Source organism: Aspergillus karnatakaensis (genome assembly GCF_047715665.1).
Source record: "Aspergillus karnatakaensis strain CBS 102800 unplaced genomic scaffold BJY04scaffold_1, whole genome shotgun sequence".
NCBI classification, from domain to species: Eukaryota; Fungi; Ascomycota; class Eurotiomycetes; order Eurotiales; family Aspergillaceae; genus Aspergillus; species Aspergillus karnatakaensis.
The window spans coordinates 508,296-526,075 of NW_027395713.1; the positions used below are offsets into that span (position 1 = coordinate 508,296).

The 17,780-nt window shown below is 51.4% G+C and overlaps 7 protein-coding genes across 7 annotated transcripts; 5 read left to right on the top strand and 2 right to left on the bottom strand.

Annotated features, from left to right (window-relative positions):
• Positions 1–363: 363 nt before the first annotated feature.
• Positions 364–2,766, top strand: BJY04DRAFT_212454 (Zn(II)2Cys6 transcription factor; the record flags this gene model as incomplete). Its single annotated transcript, XM_073714591.1, has 5 exons — positions 364–915; positions 961–1,041; positions 1,092–1,675; positions 1,729–1,914; positions 1,971–2,766. The coding sequence occupies 5 exons, from the start codon at positions 364–366 to the stop codon at positions 2,764–2,766; spliced, it is 2,199 nt and encodes a 732-aa protein (XP_073577232.1).
• A 117-nt stretch (positions 2,767–2,883) lies between these two features.
• Positions 2,884–4,490, bottom strand: BJY04DRAFT_2212 (SDR family NAD(P)-dependent oxidoreductase). Its single transcript, XM_073717046.1, has 3 exons — positions 4,398–4,490; positions 3,897–4,246; positions 2,884–3,810 (listed from the first exon to the last, which is right to left on the bottom strand). Exons 2-3 carry the CDS (start codon positions 3,967–3,969, stop codon positions 2,969–2,971), a joined length of 915 nt encoding a protein of 304 aa, XP_073577233.1. The 5' UTR covers positions 3,970–4,246; positions 4,398–4,490; the 3' UTR covers positions 2,884–2,968.
• BJY04DRAFT_2156 (uncharacterized protein) lies at positions 4,074–4,784 on the top strand. Its single transcript, XM_073715513.1, has one exon. The coding sequence runs from the start codon at positions 4,351–4,353 to the stop codon at positions 4,705–4,707; it is 357 nt and encodes a 118-aa protein (XP_073577234.1). The 5' UTR covers positions 4,074–4,350; the 3' UTR covers positions 4,708–4,784.
• A 361-nt stretch (positions 4,785–5,145) lies between these two features.
• BJY04DRAFT_2158 (uncharacterized protein) lies at positions 5,146–6,216 on the top strand. Its single transcript, XM_073715567.1, has 2 exons — positions 5,146–5,745; positions 5,798–6,216. The coding sequence occupies exons 1-2, from the start codon at positions 5,254–5,256 to the stop codon at positions 6,065–6,067; spliced, it is 762 nt and encodes a 253-aa protein (XP_073577235.1). The 5' UTR covers positions 5,146–5,253; the 3' UTR covers positions 6,068–6,216.
• A 2,294-nt stretch (positions 6,217–8,510) lies between these two features.
• On the top strand, positions 8,511–10,738 carry BJY04DRAFT_2163 (alpha-arrestin). The gene is made up of 2 exons (XM_073715706.1): positions 8,511–10,344; positions 10,428–10,738. The coding sequence occupies exon 1, from the start codon at positions 8,674–8,676 to the stop codon at positions 10,264–10,266; it is 1,593 nt and encodes a 530-aa protein (XP_073577236.1). The 5' UTR covers positions 8,511–8,673; the 3' UTR covers positions 10,267–10,344; positions 10,428–10,738.
• Positions 10,739–11,273: 535 nt separating this feature from the next.
• BJY04DRAFT_212457 (integral membrane protein TmpA) lies at positions 11,274–12,752 on the bottom strand (the record flags this gene model as incomplete). The annotated part of the gene is made up of 1 exon (XM_073714592.1): positions 11,274–12,752. The coding sequence occupies one exon, from the start codon at positions 12,750–12,752 to the stop codon at positions 11,274–11,276; it is 1,479 nt and encodes a 492-aa protein (XP_073577237.1).
• A 2,227-nt stretch (positions 12,753–14,979) lies between these two features.
• Positions 14,980–17,487, top strand: afeA (adenylate-forming enzyme AfeA). The gene is made up of 3 exons (XM_073709399.1): positions 14,980–15,354; positions 15,519–16,621; positions 16,675–17,487. The coding sequence occupies exons 1-3, from the start codon at positions 15,091–15,093 to the stop codon at positions 17,060–17,062; spliced, it is 1,755 nt and encodes a 584-aa protein (XP_073577238.1). The 5' UTR covers positions 14,980–15,090; the 3' UTR covers positions 17,063–17,487.
• Positions 17,488–17,780: the final 293 nt, after the last annotated feature.

Here is a 17,780-nt window from a genome sequence, read left to right on the forward strand (position 1 = left end):
ACTACTACTACTACTACTACTACTACTACTAACCACTGCCATTTTCGAGAATGGGCTAGAGGGGGGCAGCCATCCAAATACTACGGGAACTGAAGGGCACGGTGGGGGTTAACTACCCTACTCCCTCAAACCCGATGGCGTCTCCCGCGGAGCTGTGTTTCGTACGGTACCAGCTCCAACACATCAGTGCAGTTTGAAGCTATACAACCGTCAAATATAGCTTTGCTGACATGGATCCGATTGGCCTTCCTCTCGGCATTCGGTAGGATGTGGGGCTCTCCCCAATTCCATTTGTAGCTATTGTAGTCGGTACCCCGAGTCTTGCAAGAAAGCAGAAACAATTTCCTATACAAAGACTTCAAAATGGCGACGCCTTCTCGAGTTGAAGGATATCGCCGTATCAAACGCGCCGCGCGAGCATGCCAGCGATGCCACTCGCGCAAAGTCCGCTGCGACGCAACCCTAACCGGCTTCCCCTGCACAAACTGCCGCCTCGACACGCACCCATGTCAGGCCTTTTCTGGCGGGCGAGATCGTCAGAAACAAGTATCTCTTAAACGTGCACAAGCACTAGCAGAGATATCCAAAACATCCTCGCCACGCGGCCCCAACGCGGCCCTCTCGAAACGGAATCACGGAGTATACCTCCCATGCGCATATTACTCATTTATTCAACCTCTTGAAGTTGAGTCGGTCGATTCGGCAAAGATATTCTTCTTAGAGGCGCAGGCGTGTCTAAGTCTACCGAATACGTCCGAGGTGGATGTTTTCGTCCGCCACTACTTTCTCTACCTCCATCCGTTCACTCCTGTGCTAGACGAGGCGGCGTTTTGGCGCGCCTATCGTGGTGATGGCAGGAGTGGGATGCAGATTTCTCTATTCTTGCTTCGCGCAATGATGTTTGCTGCAAGCTGCGTGGGTGCTTTGACCGGTTACGAGATCTAAAGCTAATAGCGGCAGTTTTTGCCCATCGAAGTAGCCAGGCGATGCGGATACGACTCTCTGCTTGACGCCAGGGATGATCTGTACCAAAAGGCTAAGGTGTTTCTACACTTATATCAGGGGAGAACTCCGTACTGACCATATGGAAGCAATTATACAACAGCACCGTCGAAAAGGATCCACTGACCATCGCACGAGCAACTCTTCTACTGACATACTACAGCTCCGACTCCGAAGTCAATGCCAACTCAGATTGGCTCCGCATCGCCATTCGCCACGCAAAGACAGCAAAAGCGACCAAGTCTGAGATGAAACGCCTCTGGTGGTCCTGTCTGATTCGAGACCGGATCATATCGCTTGGAATGCGGCGCTCGATCCAGATCACGGCGGCAGATAGTCATCTCTATCCAGAAATGTTCACGAAGGAGGAGTTCAATGATGAGGCTTTTGGCTCGAGGGCCTACAAGCCTGAAATCAAGGCCGCTTTGTTCGATTTACTAATCAGCCTATGCCAGTTCGTCACGGCGGTAACAGAATTAGTTACAATGGCTTATCCAGAGCCCAAGGTGATGGCCCGAATGGACAGTCCTAGGGTTGCTCTCGCTGGGTTGGAAACTGCAAAGTCGGCCCTCTTGCTCTGGGAGCTCGATTGGATGGTTTATATGGAGGGGAGGAACTTTGCATTGCACTCGGCCGTACCTCTCTTTTCGGGTTTGCTTTGCATTTACTACCAGTAAGATCTGATTTCTTTGTAACAAGTGATGACAAGAGGCTCACCGTCTATAGATCCGCTCGTGTTGCTCTCTGCAACCGCGTATGTTTAGTCCTCAATGAGATGGTCGACTCCACAACAAGGTACCTCCAGAACCTGGATTCCTGCCGCAGCGAGCTCGCCGCCGCAATCTCTTCCATAGCAGACAAAGTCGGGCACCTCATCACCATCAAAGCAATCGACAAGCTCCCAATCAGCATGTAAGCAAGTATACCACCGTCAGTTCTCCTCATCTGCTCACCTGCTCGCAATGCAGAGCCGCATACACAACAACCCCCTTCATCCTCCTAAGCATAACCAGCCAATCCACATCCACAGGCACCATCCCAAACCCAAACCCAAAGCCACCGCAAACCAAAAACCCACTCCCCCTCTTCACCGCAATCAACCACTCCCTATCCCTCCGCTTCCCAACAACCAGACTCTCAAACCTCGCCAGCCGCGCAATCTGGCTCTCCAAAATCCTTCAGATCACGCCCGTCCCAGTGAACACGACATCTCATGATACCCACACCCACAGCAACAGAAACAACATCTTCTCCCTCCCCCTCCAGCAATACACCCAGCTACTCCGCTACATCGACGCCTCAATGTCCATCCCGCGCGACTCGGCACGAGAAACAAGTATCCTCTACGAGGCGACCGAGACGCGTGTAGGCCCAATGTCGAGAGTTAGAGGGGAGAGCTGCGCTGGCTCGAGGCTTTCGGGCTCTGAAAACTGTTTTGGTTGGGGACTAGAGCGGGGGCTGGGACTAGGACAGATGGAGGTAGAAGAAGAGGTAGAGGCTACGCCTGTCTGGATGGAAGGGATGGAGAACTTCTTCTTTGGGCCTGGGAGGATTCTCGGGGGATTCTCTGGCTTTGCCTATGGTGGAGGTGCAGAGGGGATGAAGGTGCAGCAAGAAGGAGAAGGAGAAGAAAAAGAAGAAGAAGAAGAGCCGACGTCTGTTGGGGGCTCTACTCGTGCTGATAGTGGTGATTTGTTTTCTGATTTGGGAAGTCTGGAACTTCCGTTGACGCTTGAGGCCTGTTTCTCGTTGTTGGGGGCGTAGGTACTGGGGTCCGGTTGGATTGATAGGCTCATGAGGAGCTTGAGAGTGGAATTTGCTGCTATATTATGAAGTCGAGTTCAGTCTGGAAGAGATAGCGGAGCGCTGTGTGTTCTACCCAATTATGTCTTCTCTATATCTACTCTTTCTTGGTGACTATTCCATTTAGAATCCATTGTGGACAATCTCTAGACGCAAGAGAAAATCAATAGACATTTGGCAGAATACTCAGTCTCCCCCCATCCGTAACCGTGATATTTCCATTCAAATATCCCCCCACGCGACTCGTCATCCAAAGCACCAACCCCGCAATATCCTCCTCGCCGCCGGCCCTGGTCATTGGAATCAACTCCTTCTCAAAGCTCCCATCACTTACCCCGCGATCACCTTCTTGGAAATTATTCCCCGTCGTCATCTCGCTCTGATACAACCCCGGCGCGATACCGTTAACCCGGATCTGGTAATCTGCCAGACTCGTAGCTAAGATCTTGATCAGGTGGTTGACAGCTGATTTGGAGAGATTGTATGCAAAATCGAAAGGGACGCGGCGGCTAAATCCTGCAATGGAGGAGGTGATTATGATTTGTGCCAATGGGGCCGAAAGAACGTTTTTCTCTGGTGCGGGGCGGCGCTTGTTCGCTGCTGAGAGTAAAGGGAGGAAGGCGATTGCGGTGTAGTAGGCGCCTGTTGTGTTGACTTCAAAGACCTTGTTGAATTCCTCCATGGGGATACCCCAGAGATACTCCTTGAGCTCTTCGATGCTCGGGAGGGAGCCGTCGTCTTTGGTTTTGATCTTTGCGGGCGGGCCGAGGATGCCTGAGTTCACGATTAGGGTGTCGACGTGAGTTGTTTGCGATGAGATGGTGTTGTATGCTTCTTCGAGGGAAGATTGGGAAGAGACGTCGGCGGGAACGGCGACGATGGTGCTTTGTTTATCGGCAGGGGCGAGCGAGATTGTTTCTTGGAGAGATGCTTCCCGGCGACCCAGGATGAAGATCTTGGAGGCGCCGTTTGCTGCGAGGGTTAGGGCCATCGTGCGGCCGAGGCCTGTGTTTCATCATGTTAGTGTTGCTCTTGGTGTAGTTCTTCTCGGGGAGGTATGTATAGAGTGGGGTAGTGATGAGGGGAAATACCGCTTCCGCCGCCAGTGATGACGGCGACGAGCCCTTTCACGTCATATAGGCTTGCAGCTTCGAGATGGGACATTTTGATGATTCTGAGGAGGGCTTGTGTGAGAAAGAGGAGGGAAGGAGAACAGGAAAAGGTCGGTGGAGTTGTGTTGGAGACGTTATATGATGCTACGATTGCGGGGTTATGGCATCACCGACCGGAGCCAAATGAAGTTGCAGGAAATGCTTATCTTCGCTTCAAAGGCCACCTATCAAAGCCCAGGAACTGATCTGCGAATGTCGAGTTTGAGTTCCATTGGAGTACCAGGATAGCGTGCGGCTAGGAGTTGAGGCCAAAGGAGGCACAGCCAGCTCTAGGTATGTAAACTATTAGAATGAACGCTAGCATTATCAACCGAGATATACATTATATATTTGCATTGTCACGAAGGGAAGATCCTGCTACAACAGACAGATTATGTCTAGATCTCCATTCTGGCTTGAATTGCTAGTGGAGAGACTCACCTCCTTAGGCAGCCCATTAGACACATGCCATGCGCATGGACCTAGAGGCCCTGAAGCTGGCCTGCTTCTTGATAATGCACAGATCGAAGCCGCCACTGGCGTTTATGTAACTTTGTCTAGGTTAAAATTTGTATTTCATAGAAGGCATCACGGACAGAGGCTTTTAGGATTGTATGGAGAGATCAACCGTCGTCATTCTCCTTGCTATCTGTACCTCCTTTGGATGTTAAGAGGTGCGTACGTCGGCATGGAGCAAAATAGGTATTCCATGTCGTCTGTAGGGTTGTGGGCCTTTCAAGCCTTCAATTAGGGCTTCAATGGCCTGTCTACAAGGGTATCGAGTGTTGTACAGCGTCCATCTAATATTTTGATGCCGATACATCAGGGGTCGCGAGGATGAGGGGTAAAGACAGTCCTGGATAGAGTGCGCAGCGGCTAAACAAGCGGCAAGCCCCACTTCAAGTCACGGGTAGTGTATACGCTCATCAAGATATAAGGAGGGTGTGCGGCGTAGGCTTGACTGAAGACCCGTAGCATATCGTAGGTTGAAAGATACTCTTGGGCGTTCAGGCGCGTATATATTGTGATAGTCTGCCACTCGCGGCTCAGGACGAAATAAGACAGTGAACTTCTGAGCCATGGCAAGCCGAATGACTTGAGATGAGAGCGAACTTTGAAGCCCTTCTGTTGTGGCGTGGGCTGATTACTGAGCATCCAAATATAGTCTCACCCGAGACATAATGCCTTCGTCATGTTTCTTCGCCGCGCGTCGCAATAGTATTTATAGCAAGCCAGCGAAAGTATGACCAGTATACCTGTAGGGTTGTAACACAGGGGAGCCTTAGATCCGGAGTAGATGCAGCGGACTGCACCCCGAGCCGTACGTCCTCTCGCATCAATGGCCGATGCAGCACCGGGGAGGACTACGGAGAAAGTCTCGACCCCAAGACGGTGTCGAATATATTCGAGACTTTCTCGGCGCTGGGCGCAATGCCAAGAGTTTCTAGAAGTATCACGAGTAAGGACGCTATTGCTTCATAAAGCCAACCTCAAACAGCCCGGGCAGACATGCTTTTCATCACGAGCCCGGGCCATAGGTTGCGATTTCTTGTCAGGAACGCCTCGCCTTCACAATTTTCACGGAGAATGGTGGGAGAAGCCGCCGCTAGCAGGGTTTCCCGCGGAAAGGCCAATGGCAGTTGATCTCGCCATCGACTGCCTGGTTCTGCAAACCTTGTGGGTTTGTATAGACGGAGGACCCCTGGCGCAATTTCAGATGAGATGGCAGCTCCGTCTCGTAATGATATATGGAGCTGACGACGGTTGCTGTCGCATATCGCCGGAGAATGTCAGAGTAAACTCAGTAAATATCTTCAGTAGTATGGCACTATTACTCACAGAGTCGCAGTTCCCTGAGAAACTTGTGTCTGCTCCATAAAAAAAGAGTCCACAGTGGATGGTTCCAGATTGTTTCCGAAGAATTAAGAGTGTCGGTGACCCAGTACCTCCATCTCGGCAGCGCCGACGAGTCAGGAGCAGCGATAGAAAACCGTGAACAATTGCGCAATGCGAAAGAGGGAACAAATTTAGGCGGACGGCGAAACCCGCCGCCATGGAATTCTCGAAAGAAGGCCGGAAGCCGGTCCGGGTCAGAAGCCTTGGTGCCTTAGGTTAGCGGATACAGACTCCGAATGGTAACATGTTCCGGCTGGAAGAAGATTGCCATGTAGGTAAGGCTGGTCGGCTGAGTCCTCCGATGGCTCTGTTTAATCCCGAGATGACTAAATGCTACCTGAGGTCTCCACCGGAGAATCCAGTCGCTGCCCAGGCGGTTGGATGGCATGATGTTGTGAGACTCGAAGTTTGAACCCTCAGCTGAGGAGTTCTCCGACGGTCAACCTCACCAGGTCCCGATCGGAACGGCAAGCAGAAAGCTTTGATGATCTGAGAATAAGCTAAAACCACATCATGGGCTCAATTCAAGCTGTCGTTTGTCAATTGTTCCCCCATGCTCCAATGGCTTGGATTCTGTTAGGTAATGACCGTGCCGCTGGTGGTCCTCATTCGTCAGAATTTCCCAAAAAAGGGCCTTTTCTGGTTGACAGCTGTTGTCTAGAACACTTCCTTCGTGATTTTATCTGATCTTGTACAGTTGGAGTTTATACCTTCAATCTTCGAGATATCAGACTTCACTTTCACATTCTACTTCTGCTTGCTTTTTCAGCGGATGACCGGCAGCCACAACCCGTGCAAGCGAGGCCAGATGATGCAATTCCCCCCCGCAACGGACTAAAATTCCTTGCAGTGCGGGGGAAACATGGCGCTCGGATGGCAGACAGCGGTGATTTGATGGACGAGTTGGACAGGGTCTTGTCAGAGCTTAGCCGAACAAGGCAGTTTGAAGGAGACAGCGCAGTCAACACACCACTACGGAAGTCCGTCCGTCTTCCTTGGAAAGGGAAAGGCTAATAAGAGGGGATGGAGGGGACACCTTGTGGGAGGTGGAAATTTCTTCCTTGAAGTTTGGACATGGTACTCCGTAGCAAAAGACTCCTCCGCTTTCTCCTTCTTATTTTGCTCGTATTGTGGGTCGTGAAGAGGGGATTTTATTATTTTAGACCACCATAAGACGATGTTGCACCATGTGCCAGAGAAAAATTCCATCAAGGTGCCCCTCCCTGGCTTTCAATTTTAAAGGATCTCCAACTAGCGTCTTCTTTTTAGCGGTATTGTACCGTACGTGCCTGTAACTGTGCCGGTCACCGATCGTACAGGCTGAAATTTCGCCAGACCGCTGTCTAAGGCGTCAATTCAGGGACCTGATTCCGCCACGTGATGGCTGGATGACGGCAGCTGACCTGTGCTGAGAAGAGCGACCAGAGTGCAAGTCAGGCGCCATGACTATGAGACACCACTCCGCATTCTAAGAATTACGAGATCTGCCACAGCCAGACTCTCGATCTGTTTGGACTATACTTCCCTTGGGTAGCTATATTCGCTTCGTCAGCTACCTGCTCCAGTTAGCGCAGATGATGCGTTGCCGTGTCATCCAGATCAAACGTTTGTATAGAATTATCCAATCGTACCAAGACCGGCGAAGTGGCTAGAAGCCGACGGGCGCCAGTTCCCCTTCCTAGCGTGTTCATGATTCCTGCAAGCATATGACACCATTCGAAGATCATCCAGCACGGACTCGAGAGAGTGATCCTAGGAGCATTTGTCAGAAGGCTCAACATCCACTGTCCAGATCGAACATCCCGAGCAGGAGCCAACTTGCGTGCTGCGCGGCTCTTCATGCCGACATGATTGTTGGTTGAGCACGCAATACTAGTATGGTACTCCAACAATCCCATACTTCCGTTGGTTGTCCTGGTGAGTCATCGCGCACGGCCTGGTTGAGTGCGCTTTCTCAGAACATGCATTGCATTGTGCTTCATGCTCTAGTGTCTCCAAGGTACTATTTATCAAATACTATGCTTTGATGTACGCGTACGACTCGTATCATGAACATGTCGCAATGCTAGCTTGGTTTGACCAGTAGTAGATGGACATCCTTCATCGATGTCTGGCACCACGATCTCAGATCCAATCATTGAGATATCAGTGCGCCTCAGCTGCCATGGTTATCAAACTCTATAGCTAGCTATTGACAGCAGCCACAAGCGAGCTCTCGAGTCCTGAGACTCGACGCCAGCATCTCCAGAATCTCCTCGGAGGAGGAGAGGATTGCCAAGCCGTATTGTCACGTACGGAAAAGGCCCGGTAAAAAGTGATACACTCCACAATGACGCTTCTTCCCTACAGGGCCCCACAATTTGACTGCTTTTATTGTCCGTTTTGAGGTGGCCAGACCAAGAAAAATTCGTACCTGTTACATGTGGGAATCTCCTAGAAAGAAAATTCAGTAGCAAGGAGTCACTAGAGCAAGTAGTGGGAGGTGGAAGACTCATTCAAAGGCAACGCCTCGTCCGCTTTTCTGGTTCATCCATTTTTTTCCTTCTCGACTGCTTTCTTCAAGAATCCATCTACCTCCTGTGTTCTATACACCCCGCGCTTGCCACTACTAGGACCAGCTACTATACGCATCATCACTCAAGGGAATGCGCCTGCTACACTTCACCTAAGCAACACTGCAACACAACACATAGTGTCACTGCCTTGGCTGCTTAGCCTGCACTCCAAGGGAACTACATAGAGTTCAAGGCCAATTCATTTCCTCCATTTCCATCCACACATTTGTTTTGTTATAGAGAGTCTCGACTCGACAGCATTCACGATGCCGGGCCGCCTTCTTTCCAGCCTCGTCCGGCCTTCTGTCACCCACCACTCGATCTTTCCTCACTCCAACTCCTCCTCTACGTCCTCCGTGAACGAGGTTGCTAACACCAACGCCAACATGCCTTCCAAGAAGCATAGTTCCCACGGCTCCAGGCCAAACTCGCCAGAGCGCCGCCTATCCTTTTCGATGGACCACTTTATTCACACCTATCGTGATCACAACAAGGAGAAGCGCCGCAGTCACGGACGCGCCGCTCGCTCAAAGGAGCGTTCCATCCACAATGATGCCGCAACTTCAGCTAAACTCGATGTCATCGTGGAGTCGCCGCCACTCGTCTGCTACGGAACACCCGCCAACTCGACTGGTGCTTTATTCTCTGGCCGTCTCAGAGTGACGATTCCCGAAATGCCTGGCATGGTTACCTTGGACAAGTTCGATATGCATCTCATGGTCAAGAGGACCACCAAGAAGCCGGTATCGAGGGATTGCCCTGGCTGTGCCTCCCGCACCGAGGAATTGAATCACTGGAACTTCCTGACCGAACCTCTTGCTCTCAAGACTGGAGACCACGACTTTCCTTTCAGCTATCTATTCCCCGGAAACCTACCAGCGTCGTGCAACGGTTCCCTTGGACAAGTTGAATACTTCCTGCAAGCACACGGGCACAGCACCAACGGCGAAGATTACAATTTCATGATGCCACTCCACATGAAGCGTGCCATTCTTCCCAGCAACGACAAGTCTTCAATCCGCATTTTCCCTCCTACTAACTTGACGGGCCGGATCGTCCTTCCATCTGTCGTCCATCCCATCGGCACATTCCCGGTTCAGATGACCTTGAGCGGAGTTTTGGATAAGGGCGAGGAAACTCAAACCCGCTGGCGGCTGCGCAAAATGATGTGGCGGATTGAGGAACACCAGAAGATCGTCTCCGCGGCCTGCCCCAAGCACATGCACAAGATCGGTGGTGAGGGGAAGGGGGTCCTTCATCAAGAGACCCGAATCATTGGACACAACGAGGAGAAGGATGGCTGGAAGACCGACTTCGATACCGCTGGAGGCGAGATCAGCATGGAATTCGAAGCGAACATCAACCCTACCTCAAACCCAGTTTGCGACCTCGAAGCCTCGAACGGATTGGAAGCCAAGCACAACCTCGTTATTGAACTTATCGTGGCTGAGGAGTTCTGTCCCAACAGAAATACCAGGCTTATTACACCTACCGGTGCAGCACGCGTTCTGCGCATGCAGTTCAACCTACACGTCACCGAGCGAAGCGGGCTCGGTATCAGCTGGGATGAGGAAATGCCTCCTGTGTATGAAGACGTCCCCGACAGCCCTCCGGGTTACACCATGCTTGGAGGCTGCACCATGGAGGACTACCATGGGTCCCCTCTTCCGTCACCTATCCCGTCGCCAGACTACGAAGACTTGGAACGCCTAGATTCTCTCCGACTCGATTCTTCTTCCACCCAGTCTTCTACACGCGGACGAACCAGGCTAACGACCGACGACTTGACTACTGGACCTGAGCCACTCGAACTCGGAAGCCGAAACCGAGCTCCATCTGCGCACTCGCAGTCGTCTTAAACCATTCTATTCCACTCAAAGGCTTCGGCCGTACGACTTTACGACTTTATGAACACGATGACACAGTTCCAGACATTAGTACAAAAGCTCTTTCCATTTGTTTGAATCCAATCACCCGACCTTCTCGTTTCCCCGAGACTAATACCGACTGCGAAAAAAAGTTCACTTGCGCACTCTTCAGGTTTCTTCAATTTGGGCGTTCTCGAGGTCTCCTCTCTGAAATTCTGCATTGGGTGGACAATCTGTTTGCATGATACCCTACAGACATACCGTCTCTTTCTGTTACTTCTTTGTGTTACCTTTCTTTTCTTCTATTCGGCCGCCGCTGTCGGCATGATTCATGATATACTTGAACTGTATTGCTTAATAGTGGGATAACATACCAACATACCAAACCAAGTACATAGTAAGGACATAATTCTAATCCATACGCTAAGTTAAATACTCTGTTTTCTATAGTTACTCATTTGACACCTAAAAACGTAAAAGCAAGGCAAGGTAGCCAGCCTTGCACTTGTATTTATTATTTTTATATTGGAAATAGGACTGCGTACCCAACATGCACTTGTCCCTTTTCAACCTGCTGCAGAAACACTGCCTTTCTAATTTCTACTGTACTGATAGATTTGTTTGCTTGACGCAGTCTGCAGATCGATCAGACTAGACGCGGGAGTTGGTTGGAGTTGGATAGGGTAGATAGGATTATTAACTGAGGACCAAGTTACTTTTTCCATCTCAGCTTTCTAATAAAACGCAGCGAATAAGTAGAGCTCGCTCTTTTCTTTCCGGCGCTGTCCTGTTGTGCATTTGAGAATTTTGTCTTGGAGATGTTGGTGGTTGGGAGCCAAAAATGACACTGCACCCCGGACACTACCCCTCACTCACGACATGGAGATCAACTCCATCTTCCAACTTCATCTTCATCAAACATATCCCTTCAATTAACTACAAGACCCAAATGCAAATGCAAGATCAAAAACAAACCATTATTCATCATTAAACATCAATCATGAATCGAAAATCGGCCCGTAAGCCGGGATCCCGATCTTCTCGAGCTCAAACACCACCTTCTTGGTCACAAACGGATTGCTGATAACACAAATCGCCTCCGCGTTATGTTCTTTCGCGATCTGGCAGATCAATGGAATCATGTCGAGGCGGCCTGATGAGTTCGTGTCGATGATCACTGGGTTGCGGTCCATCCTGCCAACGAGGTTCAGAACTTGCTTGCCGTATGTTCGCTTCGGTGCTCGTGTTTGCCAGATGACGCGGAGGTCGGGGCGATTTTCGTCGCCGAGGAAGGAAAGGCAGGGTCCGATTCCGGATCCTGTCGTGACGACGACAACACGTTTGTATACCCTCATGGCGTACGCAAAGCCGTAGATGAGGACGCCGCGTTTCCAGAGGTGCTTCGGCTGGTCTTTTATTGTTGCGGCGGTCCAGTCGCCCGCTTTCGAGATGAGGGCAGAGAAGGTTTTCCCGTCGCCATCGGCGTCGGGGAATGTGGCGAAGCCGTGCCAGTCTTGCAGTGGGTGTTTGGAGAGTTGGATGCCCTTGCCAAACGTGGTTTCTGTGTGGTCGAAGTGGAGGCGGACGGCATGAGGGGAGAGGTATTCGGGGGTGACTTTGACCTTGCGGAGGAGAAGCCAGGGATGCACTATGGCAACCACAACGACCATGAGGAACCAGAATGCGGGCAATTCGATCAGGAAGCGACCCATTGAGCGGCCCTCGGCCGCGGAGGCCTCATGCACGAAGACCATTAGGAGGATCACGAAGAGGGCCACGATGAGCCATCCACAGAAGCGATGGGTAAGTTCGAAATAATCGTGCCTCTTGAATCGAAATTTCGGGTAGGCGACGATGATAATGGTGAATAGCAGGGCCAAGATGATGTACGCCAGGACGATTGGTGCCGCTGAGAAAGGCGATACGCCACCGGAAGGAGACCAGGCCTGGCGAGAGAACTCGCCGATGAAGCCCAAGTACCAAATGAGTGAGGCTACACCGCAGCCACTGTGAACACCACCATAATGGTACACCTTTGATGCAATGCGGCGCATCCACAGCGGAGCAGATCTCGGTATTGAGCAGACCGTGACAAAGATTGTGTTCACAACCAAAGGCTGCCTCGCAAGACCACAGGCAAGCAAGTTCGCCGCTGATGCGTTGACGAGCGCCAGCAGCTTCCGGTCTGACACCATAACATATATGAAGACTCCAATGTTGGCGAGGAAGACGAGGGTGAATAACCGGCGGTATATGTTGAGGAGTGTATACCGCACCGGAGCAAACAGCCTCTTCTTGGATCTTTGCGCCTCGAGGTCAAAGGATAAAGCGTCGTCGTTGAGCATAAGCTCAGAGACATCTTTGATGATACACTTTTCGATGTTCACGAAGCTTGCCTCACTGGGACTCTCTGGAGGGCACACCGCAGTTGGTGGCCTCGTCACAATAACCTCCTCGGTCTTCTCGTTCCAGGACATGACTGCTCAATTGCTGCTGTGAAGCAAAAGCTAGGTCAAGGTGCCGGGTCAAAGGATGTTAGGGCGATGCTTTATCAAGGGTATAGCAGTGGGGTGGGAGGAAAGGTAAGTATAGTGACCTGCACTCATACACTGGAGAAGAGGATCAAGTCCACAACGACTGGGGTGTACCTCCACCACAAAGGACGCATGTGTCTTTTGAATGCTCTGTCATGACGCCATTCGATTTGGGTAAAAAGATCTTTTCCCAAGAGTGTTGACCTTCGCCGGAGCTCTGAGCCGTGTCCTAGGCCCATCGTTCTTTTCAGCATCGTGGGCCCACTCTAGACGGTCCACCATGGCACAACCCTTCTTATCTCGACTTAAACTATTTTTTTCCACGCAAAAAAGAAAAGCAAAGAACTCAATTTTCGACTTGAAATCCGACGGAGTTTGAAACTAAATTGCCGCAGCCACCAGGCGTTCGGTGTATGTCCGCATGGCACTATCCCACGGAAACCTTGTCCGCTAAGCATGGTCCTACATGATGTTTACCAATGAGCATGCAACACAATATAGCACTCCAGGGCGTTCGGCTGCACATTCTCCAGAAACGGAATACTGTAGAGCCAATGGACGATGTGCCAAACGAGGGGGAAAGAAGCCGACCCGCTCGAATGCCTGTTGTCTGCCCGTGATGATGCGGGATGAGTCGGATGGTCGATATAGCCTTTTTTTCACCGATTGATGCGGGCAGCCCAGCGAGGCGGGATGGTGTCAATGATCGACAGCAAGAGGAGCAGCAGCAGCACGAGCAGACCAAGGCGTTCGCCAGTGGCCACAAGTGTCCGTGAGCATCGCCCCACCGAATCACAAAGGCAGAAGTCAAGAGATAATCGATTATCGGTTGCACCGAACTCCAGCGAGCCCAAAATGTTGGGGACCCTAAAATCGTGGAGTCCCGGAGGAGTTGCTACCTCGAGTCGCATGCAACGTACGACGACTCCCTTCCCTTGGCCTTTGTAAACTCACGCATTCTGCAGACAGACTTTGCGGGGCCCACCAATTTCTTGCTTTTAGTCCGGGAGGCAGCTGGTAATTGGCAGTGGCTGCTGGCGAGACCGACTGTCTGGACCTACTATCCGATTTAACTAGGTTAGTGGGGTGGATGTCAGCTAGAAGGATGGCGTCGACGACTCGACGTGCTTAGATCAACGCGGATCAATAATGGCATTATTGTCACCCGCTTATTCCTTGTCGATTTTCGCGGGCGGGGTACTGCGTCAAGCCCTTGCTGCAGCGAGCTGCACCGCTGTGCGCCGCGCGCGCTGATTCCTGGGAATCTGCGAGCTAAGCAGCGCTGCACCGCTGGGCCCTGGCAGACGCGCGCCCGGCAGCGCCGCAACGGAGCATGTGCATGTGCATTATGGGTTTTGGGTAAATAGAAACGCCACTTTATTGAAAGTCGGGACTTAACAGAGTACGTCGTTGTACTGTTAGAGTGCACGATGGGGACATTTTGAAAGAAAACGTTCACGGGCCGCTTCAATCGCGATTATTTGCTGTCAACTTGTCAAGCTGTTTGTTCGCAGAGTAGATCTCGGGGCGCTCAGACTCGATAGCTCCTGGCTTCTGGCCTCCAGCTCCAGTGTTTACTACTAGTACGGAGTCACGATTCAGCTCTTCCCCGAAGGAAAGTGGAGGCGCGGGCGAGGAAGGAATTGATCTGAAGGCAGTCAGAGCGAGCGAATGAGGAGATTGCAGTACCTCGGTAGTCTCAATCTCTGCCCAAAGCGCTGGATTCGGTTGAGCTTAGAGTGAACCTTCAGAGACGCCGGTCCGTCCGATAGCACTGCTGGTGGGAACATGTTCGCTGGGATCGTGACTCCACCACTCTGATCTCAACCGAAGCGGTGACCGAGGGCGATTGTTATTCGGCGAGTTAGGCGCAAGCGTCCTGGTGGACCTCGAACAGGATCAGCAACCCAATCTGAGCTGGCCTGAGCGAACTGATTGTACGCTGCGCGACACAGCGAATTAGGGCCTGCGCCACGCGCTCAAGCAAATTGCATACGGAAGTGATTCCAAATTCCAATTCAAATCATCCCAGAAACTGGAATTACTTGCTGCATTTCATACGTACATTCAGCATCCATGATTTCTAAACCCGCAAAATGCCAAATTATTTATCAGTCCGGGGTGTCCCATCGTTCGAGCAATCTGCCACTTCCCTTGCGCTCTTCGACGACTTCTACCTCCCTCCCCCCCTACAGCCAGATCCTCCCACGCCTTGCCCTAGCTCTAGCTGGGCCACCTCTTTTGTCAAACACATAATCCTGACTAATAGCTCAACAAACTCATGAGAATGGGTTCTGGGGAGTCGTCCTTGGCGCGACCCCAATACGGCAATAATGGCCACGAGGTATACACTGACCTGCTGAGCTTCTGCTTCCGAGGGCCTGTCCCCTACGACGAAGAAAGGCCGTTGTTCATCGATGCCGAGAATCCCTCCTCTTCTTTCAGCGCTCGACAATTCCGAACTCTTGTCCGAACCCTGATCGCAGGTTTGAAGGCTCATCATGTGCAGAGGGGCGACTGTGTGCTGGTCCACTTGGGAAACAATGTGAGTATGGAGCACCTAGGCTTGTGATGGCCATCAATATTACCCAAAAAAAAAAAAAGAGACCCCTCTCCATCTCAACAGTCCTGATTTTCCTTCGCACTTTTTTTTTTCTTGTTTACCTTCCTCATTCAGTATATTGACTTTTTCTTTTCTTCTCACTGCAGATCATATACCCCGCACTGTTCTTCAGTGTTATCGGAGCCGGCGGCGTGTTTATGGGATCAAATGCGCGAAGTCAACCTCAGGAGCTCGAGCACCTTCTCACACTCGCCGAGCCCAAGCTCATCATCACAAACCGAGAGGCGCTACCTACGGTCCTCAATGTCTCCACCAACAAGGGCATGTTGCCCAGCCAGGTCTGTCTTCTAGACGACTCGGCAACAGAACATATCGCACAGCTTGTCGGATCGGGAGCAGCTCCGTTCCTGCAGAGTGGAGATGAGAGCTACCTGAACTTCGCCAATCTCCTAGGATACGGCGAAAACGACTGGATCACATTCAATGACGAGATGATCGCAAAGTCAACACCGGCCGCGATGTTCTCCACTAGTGGTACCGGAGGTCTTCCGAAAGCAGCATTACTGTCGCACCACGCGATCGTGTCACAGCATCTCACCATTCAGTACGATGTGCCCTATGCAGTCAGCCGGCTAATGTCACTGCCTATGTTCCATCTCTTTGGGGCTCTATGGACGCACATCTTCCCGATTCGCTATGGACAGCCACTCTACGTGCTGTCCCGCTTCGAAGTCGCTCAGTTTGTCGCAGCCGTGTATCAGTATCAAATCACGGAGACATACATGGTTCCGGCGATGATTCACGCTTTCAATCGCTCCACATTGCCGGTCACCGACTACCTCTCATCCTTGCGGTACGTCGGCGTTGCGGGTGCGCCGATTGATGGTGCATCTATGCAGCAGTTCCGAGAGCTTCTCCACGACGACGCCTACGCGTGCCAAATCTGGGGGATGACGGAAGTTGGAGTTGTCTTTCAAAACCGATATGGCGTGCCTGGCAATGCCGGCAGCATTGGCAGTCTCCTCTCAGGATACGATATTCGCCTTGTTGGTGCTGACGGCAACCTTGTTACCAGTGACAACAAGCCAGGAGAGCTGTACGTGCGAGGCTCCGGATTGCTTACGTGCTACAAGGGGCGTGACGATGCCAAAGATTCACAGGGCTGGTTCCGGACTGGAGACGTGGCATACGTCAATAATGGGCTGTACTTTATTGTTGGCCGAACCAAGGAGCTCATCAAAGTCCGAGGGTATGATGCCTGTTTCCTGAACCGAAAGAAAATGATTGCTAACGAGACTACAGGTGGCAAGTAGCCCCAGCAGAGCTCGAGTCAATTCTCCTCAAGCACCCGGGCATCGAAGACGCCGCCGTCACAGGGGTAACCTCGAAAGACGGCAGCACCGAAGTTCCCCGCGCCTTCGTCGTCAGATCCAAGACCATGGCTGGATCTCGGCTGACCTCGGAGGAAGTGTACACCTTCTGTCGGCGCCAACTTGCGTCGTACAAAGCCCTCGACGGCGGGATCGTCTTCGTGGAAGAAATTCCTCGCACAGCCAGTGGCAAGATTCAGCGATTCAAGCTCACGCAGATGAACAGCTACCGTGAGATCGTCAGTTCTCTGCTCGCCCGGTTCCGCGGTGCAACCCTACAAAGCGTAGGAATCATGCATGGAGGCAGAATCACGGTTTGATACCTCTGATTCGACCCTTTGCTTTTTTTTGAGGCGCTCTATTATTGATTTTGGGATCATTTACGTTTACGTCGAGTATCCGCTCTGGGCAGTGGTACTATTGTCTGGAGTCTTTGTTTTGTTGTTTTTTGTTTTTTTCTTGTCGTTCATTGGGTGGATTGGCGTACCCCAGTCACTACAGCTGCACCTGCAGCAAGATGGTCTTTTTTCCAAATCGAGCATCCTTGTTACATGTCCTTTTTTTGCTTTTTATGGCGTTAGTTGGTGGGAACCTTACAGGGAACGGGACGATCGAGATGACCCTTTGCTTTTTTATACGACCCTGCCTGTCTATGTTATTTGTCACTCCTTTTGCCTTGCATAGCGATAGCCAGACTACACTATAGCCGAAGCTTGCCATAGCATGTTCGCTCACTTGATACCAGATACGCAATGAATTGAGATTTGTTTTACATATGCAATATATTACGGGTTCTTGCATGTACGTATTGAGAGTGATAGCGCTTTTCTTATCGACGTTCGAATGAGTCATGCGGTTTCCTGCAGCTGGGAGTTGGAACTCAACAGTTTTGTCATCCAAATGCTACTCTCACGCGACGAGATGAGGCTGCTGTGTTGGTGGGGATGGATAGGTAGCAGCTGAGGGTAGGTAGGTAGCAGGAGCTGACGACGAACTCGAGGCGTCTTCCCCCACTCCTTTCTTCCGTCTCACTCCCCA